Source organism: Chenopodium quinoa, unplaced genomic scaffold, assembly GCF_001683475.1.
Source record: "Chenopodium quinoa cultivar QQ74 unplaced genomic scaffold, ASM168347v1, whole genome shotgun sequence".
Classification (NCBI taxonomy): Eukaryota; Viridiplantae; Streptophyta; class Magnoliopsida; order Caryophyllales; family Amaranthaceae; genus Chenopodium; species Chenopodium quinoa.
In genome coordinates, this window is record NW_018743389.1 from 2,757,293 (window position 1) to 2,780,375 (window position 23,083).

A 23,083-nucleotide genomic window follows, 5' to 3' on the forward strand; every position below is an offset into this window, starting at 1 on the left:
TTGCCAGCAACTGTGATCAGTTGCTGGCCAGGGGATGTATAATTGTGATATGTTGTTGTTGCTATTGATGTTGGTGTGTCTGTGATATGTGCTTGAGTATCTTGGATTATGTTTCTTTTTAATGTCCCTTGATTAATATTATTTGGAATATGTCCCTTAATTATGTCCATTGTTTAATGTTGCTTGGAATATGTTCCTTGATTATGTCCCTTGATTAATGTTGCTTGGGGTATACTCTGTCAAGAGCTTCCTACCTTTGCTTTCCTATATGCTTGGAAACTACCTAACAAAGAAGCAAAAGCTGAAGGAATCAAAGGAAAAGAAAGAGACTCTTTTGGATGAAGGAAACAGGTGCTTGTTTGGCAATCTTTTTTTTGTTCTGCTGCTATGCCTCTGCTGTTGTTCTGCTCTATATCTACTGCTACTCTGCTACTGTGTTGCTGCTGTTCTGCTATTTTGATCTTTCTAAAATTGTAATTTTTCATTTTTTTTTGGACGAAAATTGTAATATTACAACCTTTTTTAATGAAAATATGTAACTTTATATATATGTTAGTGTTTATATATCAATTGAAGTGAAAAAAATGCAAAAAAAAAAAAAAAAAAAAAATTATTTTTTATTTTTTTTGGGGCATTAAGGGCGCCGGTTTTGAACCGAACCGGTGCCAATTGTTATTAATACCACAAAAAAAAAGTGCGGCTAGAGACTTTTAGCACCAGTTAACCGGTGCCAAAAATATAAATTAGCATCGGTTAATCAGTGCGAAATCTAAGAATTGGCGCCGGTTTTAAACCGGTGCGAATGCTTCTAGTTTTTGGCATCCCTCAAATCTAAACCGGTTCAAAACCGGTGCTAAAGGGGGGTTTTAAACCGGTGCTCATATACATTTTTTGCCTAGTGAAGTGATCATATAGATTTCCAAGTAAGATTAGAGAATGCACTTTTATAAAAGGAATACATACAAAAAAGAAAAAAAAAAAGATTTTATTAAAATGTACATTAATAAACATGTGAAAGCAGAGAAGTTTTAAGAGGGAATAGTATACAAATTGTATAAGAAGCTTGTTTTATTTGTCAAAAAAAGAAGAAGCTTGTTTTAATGGACATCGCCTCTCCAATCTGTCAATAAGAATAAGATTAATGCACATCATTAAAGAAAACAAAAAGTGTAATTACGTACACGATGCGTCCGTTGTGATCAAATTCACCAAATTTTGGTTTGCTATGAATTAAAATTCGTCAAAACAATGAGATTAGCAAATTCACCAAATTTTGGTTTGCTATGAATTAAAATTCATCAAAACAAAGAGAGTAGCGTAGGAAAAAAAAATGAGTCAAAATTTGAAATGAGCTTTCGATTGACAAAAGAAAGAAAAGGTAAGCGTGTGTGTTCCTGCATACATAATGCATGGCACTCCCGAATATATACGAGTCCTAGTACATCAACATAGCAATATTAATAATTTCTAAAGAAAAAAAATTAGAAGTTTATAAGTACAAAAATTCTCCTTAGAGCAAATTAAAATCCAAAAGTTTAATTTATACATATTGTAACTTTCCTATCCTATTATATAAACCATATGTTATGTAATATACTTACAAAAAAGGGTTTTTCACAGCTAACTCTACAACTGAATTAAGATCATCCCAATTATGCTCATAATAAGCAAAATACTGCAAATCATTCCCGTCATTTGTTAGAACATGATCCAACATGCTCGGCCGTGTTGTACACGAAGGAGTATGAGCCATATGACTCAATTGTTGCTGATGATCTGCTTGAAAATGTGCGTTTTTTTCATCACCTGTAGTAATATTTTGAGTTCCTATGCAAACATTGTTAGTATTATCCTCTTCTTTGGGGATGAAAAGATTACTATAGCCATTGTTAGGTGTTGAGGATTGATGAGTTGCAAAGTTAATGTAACATTCTTGATTAGTGTTAGAATCAATGCTGCTTGTTTTTGAGCTTGAGTTTATAGCATTCTTTTTGTTAGATAATTCCCTCCAATCAGGTGTGTGCCTTTTGTTTCGTTTGAATATTCTACAAAGTGTCCATATCTCCTGCAATAATAATAAAACCCGACATCAAAAACAATATCGATCTCATGTCTAAATTAATCAATTTTTTTTTTTTAATAACCTAACTAATTGACACGTGAGTTTACTTCTGGGTGTAAAGAAAACCCAAACTGTTACTTCAATATACAACTAATATAAATACTTCTTACTTAGTAGCTTATATAAGTTTAGATATTGTCATAGCTTAGATAAGTTCAAATAATTTAAATAATAAGTAATAGAATATCAAGTGAATGAAACATACACATCTAACCTTAAGTGAAATTAGACATAAAATTTATAAATCGTTGCATAATTCTATCATGCATTCCTAATTTATTGTCAATTTAGAAGATATACTATATACGAAATATTAAATAAAGTCATTCATCTCTTTGCAAAAAAAAAAAAAATCTTCCTAATTAAAAGCTCATGAGTTACTCCATCCCTTAATAAAAATCTCTCATAAATACAATAATAATATTTTGTAATATGATAGCACATTAGCACATATCTATATTAAACAAATACTTCTACCATTTACGAAATATATATAAAAAAATAATTTTATTTACCGTTTCATGTAGAATTGTAGATACTAGATACATATGTTTCAACTTTCAATTTAAAATAACATCATGATTAATCCTTTTCATAATATATAATCAACCCCTCCATCCAACCCCTCCATCCAATTATATTGATTATTAATTTGCTCAACACTTAATATCTTATTGTATATTTGATATTGTAACCAACAACCTGGGATGAATTTATATACAAATACAAGAACGAAAAATGATAATTGTACTTAGCTAGTTTTTATACTATATTTCACTAAGTCCAATGATTTGATAATTCAACTTTGATGCCCTAACTTTTGTATTTTTCTTCCCTTGATCCCCTAAAATATATGTTATGATCATTTAAAAAAAAAAAAAAAATTACCTTCTTTAGTTCATTTCATTATAAGGAAAAAAAAAAACAATTAAATTATTAATGTATGAAAATAAAAAAAGTTTACCTATTTTCATAAAAAATTTGGTACATTAGAACTTATACTTCCTCTATTATTTTGATATTGCACTATAAGGAGAGGGTAAAAATTTAATCTATTTCTTTATTTATATTTTTTGTTGTGGGAAAAAGAAAGAGACAGAGGAAATTTTTTCCCATGTGATTATAAGAAATAAAAAAAAAAAAAAAAACAAGTACGTGTTAAAAAATAAGGGTATATTATTAAATATTTGCAGTGTGAGAAGAAGTGTTTATTTTTCTAAAATGGGTATGGTGCAATATTTGAAAAACTTCCTTAAAAGTTAAGTGGTGCAACATTATGAAAACACATAAAGTGTTTTTGTTTAATCATATATTATTAGTTCTTCAAAAAAAAAAATAAAAAAAAAAAATTAAAAAAAAAATCTTTTTCCTCTTTGCTATTACATGAAGTAGTGGATGTAATTTAATTCTTAAAATCAAAAGAAAATTTGTTTTACTTTTGGCTATATATTGAGTTTATGTAATTTAACTTTAAAATAGGATGAACTAGTAATAAAAATTTTCCTATAAAAAAAACTAACTTAATTAGTATCATTTTGATGTTTAAAAACTAAGTTATTTATCCTTACCTGGAAACCAAAAAGATACAAACTAGCCTCCTTTTCTCTCTTCTTCTAGTGTTTTAGTTTCTGGAAGTAGTCTAATTTCTTCGAAAATTACATTATTTTCGACCCTTTTTCTTTTATTCAATTCTATTGTTTTGTTTTCTCTATCTATGAAAGTCTTCTTCCCAGTTTTCTAGATTTTGATTTTATCTATGGGTTAGATTTTTATTATTAATAGGGTTTTAATAATTGGGAAGGTAATCTGGATTCACATGAGTTTAGATATTATCATCAACTCTGTAATCAGAACATCAGTGCAGAATGCGAGGATTTTAACTTGGAAAGATGCAAAGACATCGAAAATCATTGCTCGTGTCAAGTTTAAAGCGGTGGAGCGAGTATGAGATGTGCTTAAAAAAAAGTATGATTTGGATTGTAAAAGTTATGTTTTTTACTCTAAATATGTGGTTTGTTGATCTATATTGTTGTTGCAAGATGCCATAGGACTAATTATTAATGAAACAGTTCTCCCCTGTAAAAAAACCCTAATTTTATTTATAAAAGGAGAAAACTAAACATGGAAAATTAATTTTCTACACACACACGTACTCTTTAGAAACTTTCTCTTTCTAAATGATTAATTGACTTGACCGTCGGAGGGGCTTTTCAAAAACACCCCCCGAGACAGTTGACTTTCTTTATTTTGCAGGTTCTATTTGACCAGACAAGCAGGCTCCTCACTCACATATCTCGAATTTCTTTTGCAGAAACAATCTCCTTTTGTGGGAGTTTCTAGATCTCTGATTTTGTAGATGACTTATGTGTGAGTGTTCTCTGTTATTGGACTTCTGGTATATATCAAGTTATACAAGGTTACGATTATTGATTTTGATTGCTCAAATTTAAGTCAAAGATTACCACAAGAACTCTCTTCTTCTCAAAACTCAGAAGCTGCGATGAATACGCTTATAAAGTTATATGAGACAATGAATTAAGAATGTGACAAATGGTTAGATATTTGCATTTAAATTCTTACCTCCCATCATGGTTGGTTCTTGTTTGACTTTGTTAAATATTGTTTGTCTATTGTTAGTTGTTAGTAGATACCGTATGACAATCTTTTAAGACTTCTCAAATAAAAAAGAAATAAAAAAATGTCAGTGTGTATGCATGAGGAGTTGCCTCTAGTTTTTAAGTTTAATACTCCTTCTAACCAAACGAGTTAAAATTGATTAATTGCCACGCTTGAAAATGTAATATTTAGTCAAGAGCATTGAGCCATTGACTAGTCTTAATATATTGGTAACTTTTTAGGATTTTATATTTATTTATTTTGAAAGAGTGGCCTCGTAAATTAATGCTGCTATAATAGACTACCTTTTTTTTTTATGACTTTCTTTTTTCAATAATGTCACATTGGTGTTTACTATACATAATTATATATTTTTTTATTTCATCCATTTTGCATTGATTTTCTCATTTTGACCTATATACTTTGTCTCACAAAATGTTTCTAAGTGAGAAGAACATTATAGAATAACACGTCAGTCCGGACTGACCAAATGTTTCATCAGTCCAGCGTGTTTTTGATATTCTCTATTGGCTGGATGATATCCTCTATTGACTATATGATATCATGGCTGGATGATATCCTCTATTAGCTATATGATATCATTTATAATTGTGTCTATGATATCCTTTATTGGCTGGATGATATCCTCTATTGGTTATATGATATCATGGCTGGATGATATTCTCTATTGGCTATATGATATCATTTATAATTGTGTCTATGATATCCTTTATTGGTTGGATGATATCATCTATTGGCTATATGACATCATTTATAATTATGTCTCCTATATCATCTATAGGCTGGATGATATCCTCTATTGGATATATGATGATATCCTCTAACAAACTGTAGTATCCTCTAGCAAAGATAAATTGTACATATCCTTTATCAAATACTACATATCCTATAACAAACAATACATATCCTACAACAAAACTGTACGTATCCTCTATTAAATAACACATATTCGCATGGATTGTTTGGTGCGGCTTGCCGCATCCAGTACCTTCTCATAGAATAAAAGGAGTAATGATAAGCCATGCCTGTCTTTATACTCCTTAATTTTAATATTCAACTTAAAAAGTATTAATCGAGTAGCTTATATAGGTCATAAATAATGAATTATATTGCTTTATAACGTGAAAGGAATAAAAGAATTCGACTAAAACATTGGTTAAATAAAATAAAATAAATATTGGTAATTTTCAACATAACTCATATTTGATTGAAAAAGTCAAATGTAATACTACTTCTTTATTTGTGATTATTAACTGCAATTTTCTCTTTTTATTTTATTTTATTTTAAAGGCGGGTCTCTTTAACCACCATGCATGCCCGTTAATACTAGTCCCGCCAATTAATATAATATTGACTATCATGCATGTATGATTTATCTAATTAATAATTAAAGGAATTACTTGTATCAAAATTGATCTCTATATACAATTATCAAAATTGATCTCTATATGCAATTAACTCACTGCATACTCTATCAAATAAGTGCAAACACATAACGTGAACACATATACTTACAGCTTCTAGGGCAGTGTCCTTAGGGTTGGCTAAGTTAGCCTCATCTTGTTGTTGTAGATCATTGGGAAGACGAAACTCATGCATCATCCAATCGGTTTTTGTGCCTTTTCCAGCACTTCCGCGATAGTAAACCAGTGACTTCTTGAGGCCAATGCACTGGGGGCCTTCCCCTCCGTTGAAGTAGATCGGTCTGTCGATTCCGGTTGCTTTCCAAAATCCAGACCCGGTTACTCTATTAGGTCTAATGCTGTTCCTGTACTTTCTTCCTCTTTTGCAATAAAAATACCACTCTTTATCTCCTATGCTGCTACTTGCTTCTGCAATTCACGTTTATAAAATCTTAGTTCTTTTAAACATAGATTATGATAATATTGATAATTATGATACAGATACTAAGGATTAGATAGTTGAAGATGGAAAGATTATAATTATTATACGCCCTTAATTATCATATACGAGTACTTCGTAAATGTATTGAGTTTAGAGCACTATATTAAAATAAAAATATACTCCTTATGAGCTAAGTGTAGCTTGTGATATAGTTATGGAGAATTTTACAAAGTACTTTATATATCATTATCCGTTATAGCTCCCTTTGATTTTTTTTTTTGAAAGAATTATAGCTCCCTTTTGATCAAAACAATAAATGCAATGGAAAATATAAAAGCATATAATTACATAAACAGAAAGAGCAACTAACGAACCATATACAAGAAACAATATATCCAAGGAAAGGAACATATAAGGAACTTTATCCGTTACAATGGTCGTTTGAAATATGACTATCATATTATAATTTATTTATATTATGGACACAATTAGTCTTCTAATATCTACAATGCAAATATAATTTTTGATTATTTTAATCCAACATAAAATAAATATTTTTCGAGATAGTATAAAGTAAAAAATAAAAATTACATAAATGAAACTAAAAATTTGAAAAATTAAAAAAATATTGTTGAATAATACTATTTTATACTAAAAATAAAGTAATACGTAGTATTAGGGGTGTACACCGGTCCAAAACCGGACCTGACCTGGACCGGACCTGTTTGGACCGGGGACCTGAATTGGGTAATTATGAGGACCGGGGACCGGACCTGAATTAACAGGTCCGGTTCCGGGCTAGACCTGAAAAATCAGGTCCGGTCCAGGTTTGGACCTGAATGGACCTGTTTTGTGATTTTTTCGTTTTTTTTTTATTTTTTTTTATAAAAAACTTGTTGGACCTGCATATGGACCTGCGTATGGACCTGTTTTGTGATTTTTAGACCTGTTGCATAATTAAATAATTACATACAAACCAAAATTATTAATCACAAAAGCACAAAAGTACCAAATTTTTTTTTTTTTTTTTAAAATACAATTTTTCCGGGTTTCAGGTCCGGACCTGAAAACCCCGGGTTTAGACCGGGTTCGGACCAGAACCGGGAACCTTGATTTTTAAGGACCGGGACCGGACCTGAATCAAAAGGTCCGGGTCAGGTCCGGTCCGGATCAGGTCGGTTCAGGTCCGGTTTCAGGTCCGGTCCAGTTTTTGTACACCCCTACGTAGTATAATTTATTACTTGGAGAAAAGTATGTCAATTATAAACTACATAATCATTAAAATATTTTAATAGTCATATTTCAAACAATCAATGTAAAATTTTCATAAGGAAAGGAGCTTTATTTCCCAGGTCACATTTTATGTAGCTTCGGGAAAGTATGTACAAAGTATGTTTTAAGTACAGATCCATAAGCCATCTACATCATTATAAATCATATACTTTAACAAAATCATGCATGATTATATTTTTCTTTATCGATAATTCATCAAATATAGTCAAAGTGGATCATATAATATAAATATTAAAAGTCAAAATATTGCATATAAAAAAAATATTAAAGAAATAAACTTAGACATAAAATGTCCACATGAATAATGAAGAAATAAGAGGATCGACGGATAAGCCTTATCAGCTGCTTCACTTGTGAGTTGTGATGTTTAAGTTTAATTAACTTCAAAATGGAACCCCAATTTAGATTCTCTTATTATAGGATTTTAAGATTAACCCTAATTGGGTTTGTATATGATTAAAATTTTCAAAGATTATTAGTGTCGATCAATAGGTCATTAATAGTGATTATTTAAATAATACTATATGATTTGACATGGTCAAAGTTGACAACATACTAACACTTGATGGTCAAATAGGGTGATCTTACTGATCTAATCTTTGTCTTTTTACTTTATATTGGTAGCAAACTTTTGTTAATAATATTGTACATCTTTCCCCAAGTATTTTCTGTTTTGCATTTGGAAAAATTGGAAATATAACTGTTGTGAAGATCCGAGTTATATTTGATTCTCTACGAAAATCTGTTAAATAAGAGTCTAGGCCGCACCGATCCGTTACCAAGAGAGAGAGTGTTCATTCATAAGACCAAAAGAGGTTTCATCCCAAATTAAAGCCATATGACAATAAGGAGGAGTGACATCTTAGCCTTATAGTTTTTAACTCTCTCGATCTTATTTTCTCAATGTGGGACACTTGCATGTGTTATTTGAAAATTTTACCTCAACACTTCCCCTCACATGTAAGGTCTCTTAAATTTCATCTTATGTGACGTTTCATGGGATAGAGCACATTTTTTCACTCCCCTTCACATGGATCCACTCAATTTGGCTGTACACATTATTCAAGCCATTAAAGGTTTCAAATCATGGGCCGGACTCTAATACTATATTAAAGGACCAACTCAACTAAAAACTTAATTTACTGGTCCATTAAATACATGTGAAAATTAATTATAACTGTTATACGTAGTATATTGGATTAGAAGTTTTTATATGTAAAAGCTAAAATGACGCATATATTAAAATGAAGTATGTTACTCCGTATAACAAGTAGAGTGAAAAATGAAAAGAAAAATTTTGTAAGAAAAAATTTCCAAATTTTTTGATCGTATTTGAAATTTTTATATATATGAATTTTCTCGAAGTTGTATTATTATAAAATTCATATGAAAAATCCATAGATTGATTTCATCTATACTACTCCATACGTGCTTCACATGCAACTAGTAACAAAAATTAGCATGCACTGTACTAAAGAACATGTATATGTTCCTATAATAAATTTTTGAAAATGATTAAAATTAATCTTATAAATTTCAACAGTAAATGGTTCTCTTGTTTATATCACATGATCAGAGGTAAGATCGTGTATATTTGAATATCACAATAATCTTACAATTATATGGTTCTCTTCATCTCTTGGTTTATATCACTATGATCAGAGGTAAGGTCGTGTATATTTAAATTTCACAATAATCTTACAGCTATATGGTTCTCTTGTTAATATCACTATGATCAGAGGTAAGGTCGTGTATATCTGAATATCACAATAATCTTACACTTAATTTATCCATGAAAATGAAAGTAAAGAAACTTATAATTCAAATCTATATAATCAATAAGAGTGTAATAATGCATACTTGCAAGGTCCCAAGGGTCATGCTTGTAGATATCAATCTGCTTAATGATCTCAATACTAAGGGGACGTCGCTTCTCAACCTTCCTCTTTAAGTAAAACGACACCAGCTCTTCGTCCGTTGGATGAAATCGGAACCCTGGAAGCGGTCCTTCATGATCGTCGACGACACCTCCTTCGACGACGACTACATCTTTGCTGCTACTACTCATTGTTTCCTGCTGCATATCATCCTGAATACAGCAACTCTTCATGCTCTTAACCTCCATAAAACTATAATAATATATAATAGCAACTTATTAGTATTTATTTTCCTTTTGTTGTATGAAATATATACTTGTTGTAATATATATTTTGAGAAAATAATATAAAGGATGGAAGTATTATTATTAAGTGGGGGTGAAAACGGCTGAGTCAAGTCATGAGGATTGACTTGTTGGGTCATGAGTTGAAGAGGGGCCATACATTTTAGAAACTTTCTTTCTTTTCGTTGCTTCTGACCATATCATTTTGAAATTTCTTCCTTCAGACAAAAATCCAACATTTTTGCCTTTTATCCTTATGATGTATGCAACATCTAGAAACAATTTTTAGAATTTATAAATAATCCTGATGTATGTGTGTACCTCATTAACTCATTTGGACTTTTCTTTTGTTAAACCTCTATTTCCTCCATTTTTATTTACTTGTAACACACCATTACTTTAGCATGTACTTTAAGGAAAATATTAAACTAGGTAAACAGACAAACTAATTAATTGACAAAAATTTACCACCGATAATAAGAAGATGATAAGCTGCTTATGGTTTAAATTTTATAGCTTAATTCGTACATTTACATAGTCAATAATAACTTACTCGAATAGCGTGCCTTAAGTATATTATTTTGACAATAAAATTTATTTAGTGATATATAGTTACTAGACTAGACTTACTACCTAATTAGAATTTTCTTCCATTATACAAACAATAATAACCCTTATATATCAGTGCAAATTGGAGGCTGATCAGATCACAGTTTAAACTTGTAAAGACAAGTGCAATCTGATGTTATCCTACATTTAAAATGACCTAAGCTAGTAACAAACAGTTATGTAACCGTAAATTTAATTTAACATGTAAGAAATGTTTTGAAGATTGGACCGTATTTCCTCATGCATGAGTCAATGCAACATTCATATTTTTTATTGTTAATTTATTCTTCTTAAAAATGATTTCTACAAATTGATTTTCGATCTTGATAACTACGGATAATTGTTTTTAATTTAATTGAGAACAAGGCCTTAGTATCGGGATCTTATGGAGAGAAAACATAAAATTTTATATTTTCTATTTCGTGTCAAAATAATTAAAGTCTCATTTGTAATTTGCATATTCTCTTTAATTAAAATGGTGAATAAAAAAAAGATACTGGAGTTTAAATTGGTTAACATATAAAATACAAGAGGTTGAGATTTGATTAATTAAAAGTGAAATAAAGAAAATAAATAATGAGAAAAAAATAAATTAAATGAGACTTTTACTTGGATACAAGATTTTTGACAAAAATTAGAATGTATATATATAGCTATATCTATACTTAGAGTTCAATCAAATTATTAGCGCTAAATAATGTTTCATTTCACTTTTGATTTTTCTTCATCCTTTTTAAATAAAACCTATCCTTTTGGGCTGTGCAATGTATAGGCTATTGAAAGTTGAATTGAATTAAAAATTTATCACTATGTATATTTGACCATAAATTCTCATTAATTAACAAAAGATAACATAGTCATATAGGGTGTTAGATTCCTCTCATCGTATATTTTATTGATAACAAGTTTTTATAATATTTACACGTATACAAATAAAGTTGTATATTTGGAAACTGTAAAAAGTCAAATAGGGTAAAAAAAATAAAGATGCAAGGAGTACAGTACAAAATCTATATGAAAAATGATTTTTGTCCAATAAGTCATAGTTTATATATTCATACATGATATCAAAGTTTTATCATTTTAATTAATTGACATTTAGAAATATAAGCGGCCCAAGTTGTTCAATGACAAATTTAATTTAGATTGATGCATTGATTAAGAAATAGACATAAAGGTAGTAAGACAAACGAGGGATAGAGGCCTAGAACTATGAGAGCATATCATGATGAAGATAATGGATTATAACTATTTTATAAGTGAAGAGGGAAGAGAGCAGTAAAAAGTTTGTGTCCAATTTATGGACTACCAAAAACACTCCTCTTTATTTTATTTTATATTAAAAAAAAATTAAAACAATTAGTAAAAAAAATATAAAAATAAATCATAAACGACCTTGACATAATTAGAGAAATTTAATTATATTAACGGTTGATCGATTGGCTTAAAACTGAAATAATTTACACAATATTGTCATAGTCTCTTTAATTTGAGAAAGTCACTAGGATAAAAAAAATTATTATTTGAATATCCCATCATTATTATCAATTTTTAACGTAAAATAATTTTAAGCTTATAATTATATATTGAGAAGGTATTGGATGCGGACTGCCACACAAAACTTCCGCGCGACAAGCTTGGCTGATATATTTTATGTGTTGGCTGATATGTTTCATTTGTTGGCTGATATGGTTTTTGTGTTGGCTAACATATTCCTTTTGTTAGCTGATATGTTTTTTGTTTAATTTTTGATATATTCTTTTTGTTGGCTGCTATCAGACATCAGTAGGCTAATATGTTCTTTAGTTGGCTGATATCTTTATTTTGGTGGGTTGATATGTATATTTTAATTGTTGGCTTATATGTTTCATTTTGTTGGTTGATATGTTTATTTTGTTGGCTTACCTGTTGCTTTTGTTTGTTGATTTTATCCTTTGTTGGCTGATATGCTTCATTTGTTGGCTGATATGTTCATTCTGTTGGCTGATAAGTACATTTTTTTGGCTAATATATTCTTCTTGTTGGCTGATATCTATCTTATGTTGGCTGATATATTCTTTTTGTTGGCTGATATGTTTTTTTTATTAATGTATGTTATGTTCCTATTGTTGACTGATATCAGACATCAATTGGCTGATATGTTCATTTGAATGACTGATATGAATAATGTATCAGCATAGAACCCAGAATGTATAAGCCAACAACCTAAAATTAGCCAACAAACCAAAATAAGCCAACCCAAAAAATAAGCCAACACTGCAGGAGTTTTTCTTGCAAAATAAATCTCCAGCTAAATTAAAGGATCCTGGTAGTTTTTCTATTCCTTGTCATATTGGTAATGTCTTCATTGATAAAGCATTATGTGATTTGGGTGCCAGTGCTAGTGTTATGCCATCGTCTGTGTGTTCAAAGCTTAATATGGGTGATTTAAAAGTTACTAACATTACTTTGCAAATGGCAGACCGTTCTGTTAAATACCCTTTAGGTATTCTAGAGGATGTCCCTGTTAGAGTTGGTAAATTTTTTATCCCTATTGATTTTGTTGTTTTAGACATGGCTGAGGATACACAAATTCCAATAATATTAGGTAGTCCTTTCCTCCACACTGTAGGAGCCATTATTTATGTAAAAAATGGAAAATTAACTCTATCTGTCGGAGATGATAATATCAATTTTAATCCAGGGAAGGTTTTGAAAGGTCCTATGTTAGAGGAAAATTGTTGTAGTATTGATGTGATTGATGTTATTTGTGAAGATAGCTTACTATAGATCCTTGCAAAGGGATCCCTTGGAGGAAGTACTTTGTGGTGATTTTACTACAGGTGATGCTGGTATTTGGAGCAGTGAAGTGGATGCTATAGAGAAAGCTCTCGCACTTGAAGGCCTTAACCCTAAGGAGAGCAAGAAAATAGTAAAATTAGTTCAAGAATCAAAACCTGTAGAGGTTAAGAAACCTGAACTAAAACCTCTCCCTTCTCATTTAAAATATGTATTTCTTGATGAATAGGAATTACACCATGTGATCATTAGTACTGCACTTGATGACCTACAAACTTCCCAACTTCTTGAAGTTCTTCGAACCCACAACAGGGCAATTGGGTACATTATTGATGACCTCAAGGGTATTAGCCCTGATTTTTGTATGCACAGGATACACTTAGAGGACAATCACAAGCCATGTATTCAACCCCAGAGAAGGTTAAATCTTAACATGCAGGAAGTAGTCAAGAAAGAGGTTACGAAATTACTTGATGCAGGTATTATCTATCCTATTTCTGACTCAAAGTGGGTGAGTCCTGTATAGGTAGTTCCTAGAAAGGGTGGGATGACTGTGATTAAAAACGATAAAAATGAATTGATTCCCACTAGAACTGTAACAGGATGGCGTATGTGCATTAATTATCGTAGATTAAATATTGCCACCAAGAAAGATCACTTCCCTCTCCCTTTTATTGATCAAATGTTGGAAAGGTTAGCTAATAATAAGTTCTTTTGCTATTTAGATGGATACTCGGGATTTTTTAAAATTTCGATTCACCCTGAAGATTAGGAAAAGACCACATTTACTAAAGTGGAGTTTTTTGGAGAGAATTTTCCCTCCTAAACTATACGTGTATGTTAAAAAATTGTTTTTTTTATTACAGATTCATTAATTTCCCTAAAAACTTCATAATTATGTATTTGATTATTATTATTAAGACCGTTGTGTTACATTTTGTTGAGACCTATATATTTCAATTGCTATTAATTTGTATAACCAAATATGGCCCAGGAATGATCTAATTAGAAATATATATTAGTAAGTAACATATGATTAAAAAGAAAAAAAAAAAAAAAAAAAAAGTTCTACATAGTAGCCTCCGGGTTTCACAAATTCTATTTGGATAAAATGCCATAATTTCTAGTGGCAATATAGGTTTGCAAAACTCTATATAGTATCCTTATTTCATTAAATTAGACTTAACCAATAAATTATGGCTAACCTTTTAACTCAATATAGTTAATTTACTAACCTACCCTTGATTTTTTAAATTTTTTTTTTCTTTTTCCCCTTTCTTCTTCTTCCCTTTCCCCCTCCCTTTTCAGGCCACCTTCTCTTGCCCAACTTCACTTTCCGGCCACCTCCCCTCCTGCCCAACTTCCTATTCCGGCCGCCTCCCCTCCTTGTCACACCAACAACATCAACTTCGCACGACCCCCACGAAACCCATGAACCCCGATCAGATTTCCGAGTCTTTCCGTTTCCGGCCAACCCTTTCCCGTCCCTTTTCAATTTCCGACCTACCCACCCTAAAACCTTTTTTATTTCCAGCCAACCCACCTTACTTTTTCGATTTCCAGCCAACCCCCCAAAAACCTTGTCGAAATTCAAAACTCTCACCCACGCAACCCACACCCTCGAAATCCTCACTATCGTAGTGTCTTCGGAGTTGGGGTAGATTTAGGTTGGTTTCGAGGATGAGGAGCGGCTGGGGTAGGCGAGGGGTGGGCCAGGGCTGGGGGACGGAGGTGGAGTAGCAGGGAAAGGGTATGGGTGGCTGGGGACGGAGGAGGGAGAAAGGGTAGTTGAGGTGGCTGGGTGGTGGTGGGAGCTGGGTGGTGGACTGGTGGTGGTAGCTAAGGGTTTGTGTTGAATGATTTCAGAAGTAGGTTAGTAATTTAATGAATTGGGTTAAAAAATGAGCCCAAAATCAGAAATGGTTAACCATTTAATGAAAAAATGTCACAAAATAGAATTATATCATTCTTGGGGATCACTAGAAATTATTACATTTTTTTTGTCTATTAAATAGAAATGTGAAATCTAAAGGCAACTATGTAGAATTTTCCAAAAAAAAAATAAAATTAACCTACCATAAAAATTAAATAAATTATACAGCATACTGTTATTGCTTAAAGTATATAATGGTGTGTGCATAGAGTACTTAGACTACTTTTTTTTTTTTTTTTTTTTTTTTTTTTTTTTTTTTTTTTGGGGGTAAAGACTACTAGACTACTAGTACTCCATATTTGAATGGAAGGATTTAGTTGCTAAAAAAATGTGGGCCATAAGAAGAGTTACTAGCAAACGATACTGCCTAGTCCTGGTTTGGCGACGCAATTAAGATGGACTTATTCTACAAGCTTATATTTGACTTAGGCCTACAGTATTAAGTGGACATGATTAAGAACTGATTTTATCAAAGTAATTAGGAATGTTTGAAACTTTGACCCTTTCTTATAATTTGTAGTCTAGAATTCTTAATGGATTAGGGCCCACTACATGATTCCTTTTCAATTGATGAAAATGTTTGGAGCACTTTCAAGTTTCAACTCTCGTGTTCCATCTACTTCAATTTATCTATAAACAAATATCTCTAGATTAGTCAATTTCACTCCCACTTTTAATTTTTATATGATGTCTGTAGCTCATATTTTTCTTGGCATATTAATAATTGAATGGAATACGACAAATGGGTGAATTGGGTTGTGGAACTTCTAGGCTTCTTACTAAATTTTATAGGATTAAAGTTCAGAGATATAAGTGCATAGTAAATAAGATTATGAGAGTATTTCTGCAAAGAATTTTTCCTAACTTAGAATGAAGTTTATTAGCTACGCATGGGCGGATTTTGAGCTGTTAATTTAGGTATTTAAGTCGGGTTTGGATCAGGTCAAATCAGGTTATGTTGGGTCAGTCTAGCCTCCAAATCAGGTCCACGTTCTGGTTGAGTCAATTTCGGTTCAGGTTATTTTGGGTCGTTCACCCTTTCGGGTGTAAGTGGAGTTCGATTCGAGTCAAATTCAGGTTGACTGCAATTTCAGATTCGGGTTGTGTCGAGTCGGGTTCAGGAGAGTTATTAACTGGTAAATTTGAGTTCGGGTTAGGGTTGAGTTAGATAGTTATCATGTCAAATAATGTTAAAGTTGGATCATTCTTGGGTTTGGTTCAAGTTCAAGTCGAATCAATATCGATGTGGCAGTGACGTATGAAACATTCTAAGTTTCTAACAATTGGTTGTTTGTGCAGTGGTGATTGTGGCTGCATTTGGTAGAGAGGACCGCGTGTTCGATCCCCCACAACAAAAGAATCTAACCACCCAAAACTGAACCCCAAATCCGAATTAGCCCAAAGGATGAATCGCGTGGAAAACACTAAAAAATAAAAAAAATTCTAAATCTCTAATACACAAAAATCAATTTGACTAAAATTACAAAACAATCTAACTCAAAAAAAATTACCTATTATACAAAACAAAAATCCCAATACACAAATGAAAAACAAAAATCCCAAATATAGTGATACACAAATGAAAATTTCAAATCAATTTAACTCCTCAATTAATTTACAGTTGTAGTATATCTAACATTTTAAGTTTCTAACCCCACAATTAATTGATGTATCAATTACTCCGTATCAATCAACTTAAAAATAGTAAAATAAAATTGAATTATTGGGATTTGAACCTTGATCTCAAGAAATAAAATAACTGTGGATTCAATGAACCCATTTGAACTCATCGTGGCTCTGCCATTGTGATTTGGTCAGGTTAAACCTATATAATTACGTCTTTCATAATTTGATCAAGCATTATGAAGATATTAAACCTATATACGGAGAAATAGAGAACAAAAGGTGTATAATCTAACAAATTGTATCAATATGTTGTTAATTAAGCCAACATATATTGGTATATGATCTGAACAAATTGTACAATTATACGGTTTTATCATTGTAAACAAATTAAACTCAAAATTTATTTTAGCTAAACTTGTTTTGGGTTATTGGGTAATAGCAGTCCATTGAAATCTTTTTATGTTTGGTCAATGGAAAGTTGGGTTAACAATGATGAGTCAAATAAAGTCTGGTTACATGTTACCATGACTCGGGTCAATTAATAACAGGTTGTGTCGGGTTATAATGGTTTTTGATACCTAATTAGGTCGGGTACTAGTTCATTTTCGGATTGTTGTCGGGTTGGATTAAGTCAGATTAGTTGATGGTTACTGATTAGGGGATTTTGCTCCCACCAATCGGAATGCGCCACGTGGGCCAATCAGGTCCTGCCAAGTGTCCCCCAGTTGGAACTGTCAGGGCTTGCCACGTGGCACGCGCTTATTCGTCCACCTTGGACCCATTATGTCATGACATGTGGCATACTCCATGCCTAATGGAGAAACCGGCCACCCAGGCCCAACTTCCGAGGGAAGCCCAATCAGCCCTAGGTTAACCTAAACCTAGGATGGACACGTTTCCCAAGGTTATAAATACATCCCTTAATCCTCATTAAGGGGGATTACGAAAAAACACATTAATTACACAGTAATAACCGGCTGATCTCGCTAACAAAGCAGATTACCTACATTAAACACTCTCACCTAGAGAGACCCAATCACTTTAATTTCCGCATTAATTACTCCTTAATCAAGTACTAACTTGACCGTTGGAGGCGGAGCTCCCACCACCAGGAGTCTCCGTTATTTTGCAGGTACAGGCGTCCGGTTCCAGTCTCGGAATTGTAACTCTCTCGCAGGACATCAGAAAACCCCGAAACATTTGGCGCCGTCTGTGGGGAGAGTACTTCTGAGATGGCATCCAAGTCTGTACCAACTCCTGAAGAGAGGCGTCCCCTAGACGACCCTCAAGTTCAGTCGGACCATGATACCGAGAGTGAATTTGAAGTTGAAGCTCACACAGCTTCAGACGGGACCCTAAGGGCCCGACGTACCCGTCATACCGAAAGGAGGGAACGGGAACATCTTCAAACTGGAAGTGAGCCAGCAGGCGCACCGCCTGTTCGGCAACAGCCGACTGATGGGTCTGCTCCCATCACAAGGAACGAAATCATGACCTTCATGAGGAACTTCAAGGGAGAGATTCAAGAGTTGATCAACAAGAAGCCGCCTGCTCCAGTCAAGGAGCAGTCGGCTAAGAAACCCTCCAGTTCACTAAAGAGGAAGCCAGTTCAAGGGCGAGAGGCGACTCCTCATCCTAAATCTAGGAAGCGGGAGCCACCTGCCCTTGATTTCACAAAATTCCGTTTTCCTACAGGAAATAGGAAACCTGTTCGTCATATTCAGGCGGACGGGTCGAAGCAAACATTCACAGACGCTCGGCTACTGCTAGAGCAGAAGAAGAGTGACCGATTGTCAGAGTCGGCCTCTACTTCAAACTTTCAAGACAGTCTGCGAAATGCCTCGATGAGGCATACTCAGTCGTATTATGAGAGTCAGTCAGGCGACACCTCCCGTCAGTCCGGCTTTCATAGCGACCAGGCGGTACCAAACTTACCATTTGTGCCGCAACAACAGTATTTTTTGCAGCCACCTCCGTTTGGTGGACCTGCAGCAAAAAATGTCCAACCTATGGACTGGCAGCTACGGTTGCTTAGACTTGGTGAACAGCCGTCGGCCTTCTCCAAGGAAATTACTGAAGCCGCTCAGCCGGCCAAAGTGAAAAATGTACTAGTAGGCGCCTATGACGGCACTACTAACCCAGAAGACCATCTGATGGCATTCACTAACCTGATGTACCTTCAAGGGTTGGATGATCCCACTTGGTGCAAGTGTTTCCCAGCGACTCTCAAAGGAATCGCACAACAATGGTTCGGCAACCTGCCGACTGGTTGTGTAAATAGCTTCAGGACGCTTGCTTACTTGTTCACCTCCAACTTCGCCATGAACATCCCTGCGAAGAAAACGACCCTTGATTTAGGAACAATTCAGCAGGGCGAGAAGGAGGGGCTTCGTTCTTACATCAGGCGGTTTAACCTGATGAGAATACAGATTCAAGGGTTACCAGATGAGGTAGCCTATACTGACTTTTTCAGAGGTCTCAAAGACGGGTCTACCTTCAAATTTGATTTGGTCCGAAAGAGGGTGGCGACTCTTCAAGAGGCCTTGATTGAAGCAGAAGCCTATATACAGGCGACTGATCTTTGTAGTACGGTAAAACAGTCAGACGGAAAAGGTCCGACAAAAGAGAAGGACGACAGAAACAGTCGTCAAACAAAGATGAGAAGAGAAAAGAGGTCTGGGCGGCTGATTCCTCTAAACAGCCGGCCCAGAAGAAGAAAAAAGAATTCAAACCATACTCCCCAAAGTATGCGTTTAACAAGGATAGCCAATTTATCCTAAAGGAAATCAAGGGACGGATCTCAATTGAGAAGCCGATCCCCATGAAGGGTTCTGCAAACAACCGGAACCAAGAAAAATTCTGTGATTATCATGAAGATGTTGGTCATCACACCAATGAATGCATCAGCCTCATGCGGTATCTGGACCGCCTGGCTGAGCAAGGTGATCTTGACACTTATGTCAAGAAATCTACGGGGAACACTTCCTCGAAAAAGCAGTCGGCCAAAAAGAATCAACAGGCCGACAGCTCCGATATAGATGATGCAGTCGTCTACACCATTGCAGGCGGCTTCTCAGGAGGCGGCCCCACTATTAGGGGCAACAAAGACAATATCAGACGGCTAGATGTAAATTCCGTTCACCAAGAACGGCCCTCCAAATATTCATTTCCTGAGATTGTCATCACTGAAGAAGATCTAGGAGGGGTAAGAGGGCCGCATGAAGACCCTATCGTTATTGAATGTAAAGTGGCCAACCAGAGAGTTGGCCGAATCCTCATAGATACCGGAAGCTCCTCAGATTTCATCAGTAGCAAATGTCTGTCAAAACTAAAATATCAGACTGATTGCATACATCCGGCATCCCACCCTTTAGTAGGGTTTGGAGGAGGAGTCGTCCACCCAGTGGGACGAGTGGATTTACCCATCCGCCTGGGCGAAAAAGGGGAAGGACGACACATGGTAGTCCGGTTCCTGGTAGTAGAAGAACTCTCGGCCTACAACATGATTCTGGGACGACCAACCCTGAATAATTCCAAGGCTGTTATAATCCCATCTTATGTTGCTCAAGTTTGAGAGGGATAATGGAACAGTCGGGTCCCTAAGGGGAGATCAGAGGATGGCGCGAGAGTGCTATCTCTCGGATGTCAAGCCCACTGTTATGGCCACTATGTCGAGCGGTGGAAAAATAGACCTTGACAATGTCAAGGAGAGTGCGCCTGTTCAAGAAGCAGGCGACAAGAAGAGAAAGGCATCCCAGACAGGGGCCGCAAGAAAAGACAGAAAATAGCAATCATTGGCAGAGGAGCGGTCGGACAAATTCCGCCCTCAGCCAGCTGGTGAGCATACGGACCTGATCTTAGATGACTCGCGTTCTGACAAAACAATCAAGGTTGGGACGACTGCTCTAAGGGACCTGGGTGACGACTTGCACAAACTATTGAAAGAATACAAGGACATCTTTGCATTCGAAGTCCATGAAATGCCAGGCATTAGTCCTGATCTGGCGGTACATAAACTGGCCGTGGATCCGAAAAAGAAGCCGGTACGGCAGAAGAAGCGGAACCATGGCGAAGAAAGAAGTCAGGCGGCAGCCGCCGAAGTTAGAAAATTACTTGATGCAGGGTTCATTCGGCAATGTTACTTCCCAGACTGGGTTGCAAATGTGGTGCTTGTTAAAAAGCCGAATGGCACCTGGCGAATGTGTGTAGACTACACAGACTTAAACAAGGCGTGCCCCAAAGACAGTTACCCTCTGCCTAAAATTGATAACCTGGTCGACTCAACAGCCGGCCATGCTTTGATGAGCTTTATGGACGCCTACTCTGGTTTCCATAAAATTCCTTTATGGAAGAAAGATCAGGAGAAGACGGTCTTCGTCACTGATCAGGGGTTATACTGTTACACGGTCATGCCGTTTGATCTTAAGAATGCCCCGGCCACTTTCCAGCGAATGATAAACACTGTGTTCTTTGATCAGATTGGGAGAAATGTCGAGGCATATATTGATGATATGATTGTCAAGTTTAAACTTCAGAAAGATCATCTGTCGGACCTCCGAGAAACTTTCGCCACACTCAGGCGGCACCATGCCATGCTCAATCCCAAGAAATGTTTCTTTGGAGTTGAGTCTGGGAAATTTCTCGGATTCCTTATCAATCAGAGAGGAATAAAGGCAAACCCTGAGAAGGTGCAGGCGGTCATCGACATGCAGTCGCCTCGGACCATCCGAGAGGTTCAGAAGTTAACAGGTTGTCTGGCGACCTTGGGAAGATTTCTAAGCCGATCAGGCGACAAATGCCTATACTTTTTCCAGGCAATTAAGAAAAAGGCAAGGTTTGAATGGGGGTCGGATGCTGAGGCGGCCTTCCAGAAATTGAAAGTTCACTTGCATTCCTTGTCGAGGCTGGTCAGCCCTTTGCCTAAAGAGGTACTCTACATGTACCTGGCCGTCTCTGATCATGCGTTAAGCGCTGTTCTCCTTGCTGAAAGAGACGGCTGTCAGCTCCCGGTCTACTTTGTCAGTCACGTACTGAAAAATGCCGAGTCGAGGTATCCCTTAGTGGAGAAATTTGGTCTTGCACTCTTCATGGCTGTTAAAAAATTGAAGCCCTACTTTTTGGCACATGCAGTCGTCGTGTATACAGACCAACCTATCAAGCGGCCACTGACCATCATGGAGTCGTCAGGCCGAATGATCAAATGGGCCATAGAAATACAGAGCCTCGAAGTTACCTTCGAGCCTAGAAAAGTAGTGAAGGGGCAAGCCTTTGCTGACGTTATTGTTGAGATGACTCGTCCTCCTGACTCTCAAGTTCCAGACCAAGTCTGGAAGGTATATGTGGATGGAAGCTCTACTTCAAATGGTTGTGGAGCAGGCGTCATACGTCAGTCGCCAGAAGGCGACAGGTACGAGTATGCTCTACGCTTCAGTTTTCAGGCCTCAAACAATGAGGCAGAATATGAAGCTTCACTAGCCGGAATCCGCATGTGCAAGGCGGCAGGGGCAAGAAAAATAGACTTCCGATTCACAATTGATAGTGAGTCAGTACAATGGCAAATACGAAGCAACCCATCCGGCCATGATCAAGTATTTACAGGCGGTCCGACAAGCAGTCGGCTCCCTTGAGGATTTCCATCTGACCCAAGTGCCGAGATCAGAAAACAACCAGGCGGATGCACTTTCAAAATTAGCATCATCCGCCTCCTGTGATACTCCTCGAACTGTTTTTTGGGAAGTAATGGAGAAGAGAAGCATCGAGGAAGACCCTATTGGAATCCTAGACAGAAGCTCAACCTGGATGGATCCAATTAGGGCATATCTGACAAACGGTACCCTGCCAGATGATCATCAACAGGCAGCAGCACTGAAAAAACGAGCAACCAGTTTTGAAATAATAAAGGGAGAACTTCACAAAAGGGGGTACCTTCAACCCTTCTTAAAGTGTGTTACTCCAGAAAAGGGACGAGAGATACTAGACGATCTTCACTCTAGTTACTGTGCTTCTCATATAGGCGGTAGGACGCTTGCTCAACGGGCAAGGCGGCAGGGCTAATTTTGGCCTACTTTAGAAGCAGATG

At 35.3% G+C, this 23,083-nt stretch overlaps 1 protein-coding gene across 1 annotated transcript; it reads right to left on the bottom strand.

The window, feature by feature from the left end:
- Nucleotides 1-979: 979 nt before the first annotated feature.
- LOC110738424 (transcription factor JUNGBRUNNEN 1-like) lies at nucleotides 980-10,061 on the bottom strand. Its single transcript, XM_021918830.1, has 3 exons — nucleotides 9,758-10,061; nucleotides 6,275-6,591; nucleotides 980-2,065 (listed from the first exon to the last, which is right to left on the bottom strand). The coding sequence occupies exons 1-3, from the start codon at nucleotides 10,020-10,022 to the stop codon at nucleotides 1,598-1,600; spliced, it is 1,050 nt and encodes a 349-aa protein (XP_021774522.1). The 5' UTR covers nucleotides 10,023-10,061; the 3' UTR covers nucleotides 980-1,597.
- Nucleotides 10,062-23,083: the final 13,022 nt, after the last annotated feature.

Excerpts from the sequence above, each read along its gene's own strand:
- LOC110738424 (XM_021918830.1), bottom strand. The coding sequence starts at position 10,022 with ATGGAGGTTAAGAGCATGAAGAGTTGCTGTATTCAGGATGATATGCAG. Across the intron at positions 6,592-9,757 it reads TGACCCTTGGGACCTTGCAA|AAGCAAGTAGCAGCATAGGA; the intron begins GTATGCATTATT and ends CGTGAATTGCAG. Across the intron at positions 2,066-6,274 it reads AGGACACTGCCCTAGAAGCT|GAGATATGGACACTTTGTAG; the intron begins GTAAGTATATGT and ends TTATTATTGCAG.